Genomic DNA, 3905 nt, shown 5'->3' on the forward strand with positions numbered 1-3905 from the left:
GCATAATAGACCTGTGACTAACACATAGCTACACAAACAGCCTTGTGCAGATGTAGATCTATATTTTTGTGTTCTAGTCTTTTCGCTTTGGGTGTCTCATGTTTTTAATAGAAGTTAATAAAGACGAATGCAAACGTAGCAGTGGTGTCAACGAAGCTAGCAGTAGCAGTGATGATACAAGTATTCTTCTAGACAAAGATGATTGAGACATTGACTGTATGGCTGTAATAATGGTGGTGAAGATGGTGATGGTGGTGATGGTGGCAGTTGTGGTGGTGATGATGATGATGATGATGATGATGATGATGATGATGATGATGATGATGATGATGATGATGATGATGATGATCATGATGATGATGGAACTTTTTTTTACAGTGTTATAGATATTGAATTACTCAAGTCTCCACCATTTTTGTTGTTGCTTTTTAAACAGTATCGTGCTCACAATAATGATAATGATGGAGATAATGAGGATGATGCTAATGCTGAAGCTGAAGATGATGAGATCATAAAATAATTCGTAGGGAAAATGGGAGGTTAACGATTATGATGCGTAAACGTGATAGAAGTCTTGTTTTTGTTTCTGACCTTTCATGATCATCCCCCAGGTTGTCACAAAACCGATCCTTCGTTTCCAGCTCTTTTCATAGAATGATCACATTCACAGATATTTCATTAGCTTTGTCCCAAACAAATATAGGATTTTATTATTTTTAAAAGGGGGTGGGGATGGGAGGGATCTTTGAAAGGACGACATTGTATGCCTTATTTGTGGTACAACGTCGCTGCTCTTCTAGACTTTGTTATAGGTAGTTGCCGACATCCATTTGTGGATCGATGAATTTCGACAATCAAACATCTTAAGAAAATCCAGTTTTTCCAAAGCCAGTAACGCTTCAAACTCAGCAAACAATGAGATGTTACTTGCAACCCGCACCCATGAAACGTAGGCCCTCTTTGTATCCTTAGCTCAGTTTGTATGATTCTCTAATAAGGGCATCTGGGATGATGATAAACTAAAAGTAAAAGTAAGACGTGATTACCAGAATGACGCACTCAGTGACCAAGTAGGCCAAGGAAGTATGAATGGGGTTCGAATTTGAGAAGAGTCTAAACTTTTCTCCTCCTTTATAGAATATTGCTCCTATCAGATTGTTCTCCTGGTTGCTGATTAAGGACCAAGGGTCCAATCATTGACATGACGTTCTTTGCGAAGAATGAGATAATTCAGATTAAAAAGAATTAAAATCTGATACTTAATCACAAAGTAAAAAAATTGCCTGATTTCCAAATTGCGACTTCAAAATTTAAGATTTCATAAATACTGAATACGACCTGATGTTTTTTCCGCTGAAAAAGCAGTCTGTGGCTAAATCATTTATCACAATTATTAATATAAAATCTTTGTCCTGGCAAAATGACGGTTTGGTTTTATCAAAGAAAAAGATTTACAAAAAGATCTTACTGCAACACTTTTTGTCCACGTAGGGGTAACTCTGACTCTAATGTTAACCTGCATTTTTTACCAGAGCCGTTATGCCGTTCAAAGCTGACGTGCTGTCTCTGATGTGTATTCTGTGCAGGGTAATAAGCTGGCATCAGTCTTGCCTTCTGCAGTTGCGGATGAGCCTGTTGAGATCCCGTGATAGAGTGCTCAAGTCCAGGAGAAAGATACCCAGGAAGATGCTGACCACAACAGCGACACCCAGGTAGCCCACAGCATGAGCAGACGTCCGGTCGTCCTTAGCGCTAATATAACGACGCCGGGTTGCTGATACACTACGTTTGTCCACTAACAGCTCCTGGGTGCAAGACAAAACGACCAAAAATATAACAAAAACAGGAAGGGGTGGATATAGAGCTTATTCGTGCTCGCCAACCACGAAAAAAATAATCTCAGCTCAGCCCTTTCGGGCATGGTTGAATTCCCCAGACAAAGAAAACATACAGCTGATAGAAACTATGATCATGATGTCAACAGTTCTGTGATACGTTTTTAGATTACTATAATCTAATTTAAGGAAAAAATGAAAGAGTAAATAGCAGAACGATACGGCTTATTTGCCAAATATTATGATAAGATAAGAGAGGCAACGGTATTTATCGTTGAAAACACCCTTGAACGAACTTGCAATTTAAAACGCTTGAGAAATCACCCGGATACTTTTCCTTTGATCACTATTTGTCAATATTGCATCCCATGGTTTAAGAATAGGCTCTATCATTATCATTGTTATAAGCATTGTTATTGCAGCTCAATCCCTAACACCCCCCTCCCCCACACTCACCCCTAAACAACATCATCATCATTATCATCATTAAAGGACGAAGACAGCACAAAAAGGAGAATCATTGCCAAGATTGGCCTGAAAATAATGTTTAAAGAAATCTAACCACAAAGACCATCGGATGGACTAATGTGCCCTCTACTAACGACTGCCTGATTCTCTGGTGGAAGCCTCGGAGTTCACCAATCTCTTCAAGGGCATTCGTTTTTCTTGTTTAAGTACATTGTGTGTGTTTAACGCCACTTGCAACGCAATTAGGTCATATAAGTGCCGAAAATTAGAGATGTTACAAAAGAGTAACATATGTACACAAAAAAGGAGGAGGAGAGAAAAGTATTATAGATATTTGATGGGTAAGAAGGAGCAAACTACACAAGAGCACCCGCCAACCACACCTACATTTATTTTTCCGTTTTCGTGAGAAACTTCTCACATTCTCCACTTCTTTGGGAACCTGACTGCATCAAGACTTCTATAAAAATGTAGACTCCTTAGAAAAAAAAAAAGAATCTAACAAGCTCAGTTAACAACAAATACATGTAGTAATATATTGATTCACCTTCTGAATGGAGGATACTTTTTCCTCGAGCTCCTGGGGGCTAAGAGATGTCAAGGAGGCGGCAGAAGATGGACACAGACAACTGCAAAGTTCGTCAGAGTTGGCGGAAGCTGACCCTTTGATGGACGCTGGTGCCGTACGATTTTGAGAAAAAAAAAGCAAAAACAATTCGTCGAAGTTTCAAAGCGCTAGGTCACTATTCATGCAATTCGAATACCAAGTGAGAATAACTTTTTTTCTCTTTTTTTTCTTATACATGTGTATGAGTCTGTCAGCAATATCGCTATTCAAGTAATATTCACTATTCACAGCACTTCTCATCTAGTGATTTTGAGCTAGGTCTCCCTCTTCCCAGCGCCATGGTGACAAAACGTTCTTGGAAAGAGGCGGCCGTGACATGAGAGGAGGGGCCCAAGGGGAATAATACACACACAAAAAAAGAGCCGAGCATTTGACTTGCATGTCTCCTAATACTCATTATGTGATGATGATGATGATGATGATGATGATGATGATGATGATGATGATGATGATGATGATGATGATGATGAGGGGTCCTTTCAAGGACAGATTAACAGTGGGAAGTGGAGTCTACCAGTATTAGGCCAGATCTTATTCCTATACCATCTCTCTAAATTTCTGTCTGTCGGATCCATCAGACCAATATGCTTGTCTTAAACTTACAAACAAGCAAAGAACAAATCGAAGTAGTCTTCAGTATGTAATTAAGAGATAAACCATTTATTTCAAGAAGGGCGTAACAGTGACCATAATGCATGTAGAATACAGATGTCGATTAAACAATGGTGTTGGCCAAAATTGCTCAATGTTATTATCACTGTTAATTCTGAGTTAGTTCAGTTTAAATCTTTGGAAGCCATGGTAAATAAATAACTCGGGTTAGAATTCCATTTGTATACTGTAGCCTTTAACGCATGGATGTAGAAAGTAAAAAAATAATACACAGAAATATGTTATGTGCGAACCATATAAAAATACGAAGTACACTTAAATTTTAAGTCCAATAAAATCAGCAGTTTGCTCTCCATCTCCAA

At 38.6% G+C, this 3905-nt stretch overlaps 1 protein-coding gene across 1 annotated transcript in view; it reads right to left on the minus strand.

Moving 5' to 3' along the window:
• Positions 1 to 349: 349 nt before the first annotated feature.
• LOC118477397 overlaps positions 350 to 3905 on the minus strand; it is a gene marked incomplete in the record, with an annotated part of 32620 nt that continues 29064 nt past the window's right edge. Inside the window, 2 exon segments of the mRNA XM_035968781.1 lie at positions 350 to 1805; positions 2851 to 2978. Of these exon segments, the coding sequence (XP_035824674.1) occupies positions 1602 to 1805; positions 2851 to 2978 (332 nt within the window).

This window comes from Aplysia californica, unplaced genomic scaffold (genome assembly GCF_000002075.1).
Source record: "Aplysia californica isolate F4 #8 unplaced genomic scaffold, AplCal3.0 scaffold00082, whole genome shotgun sequence".
In the NCBI taxonomy this organism is placed as follows: Eukaryota; Metazoa; Mollusca; class Gastropoda; order Aplysiida; family Aplysiidae; genus Aplysia; species Aplysia californica.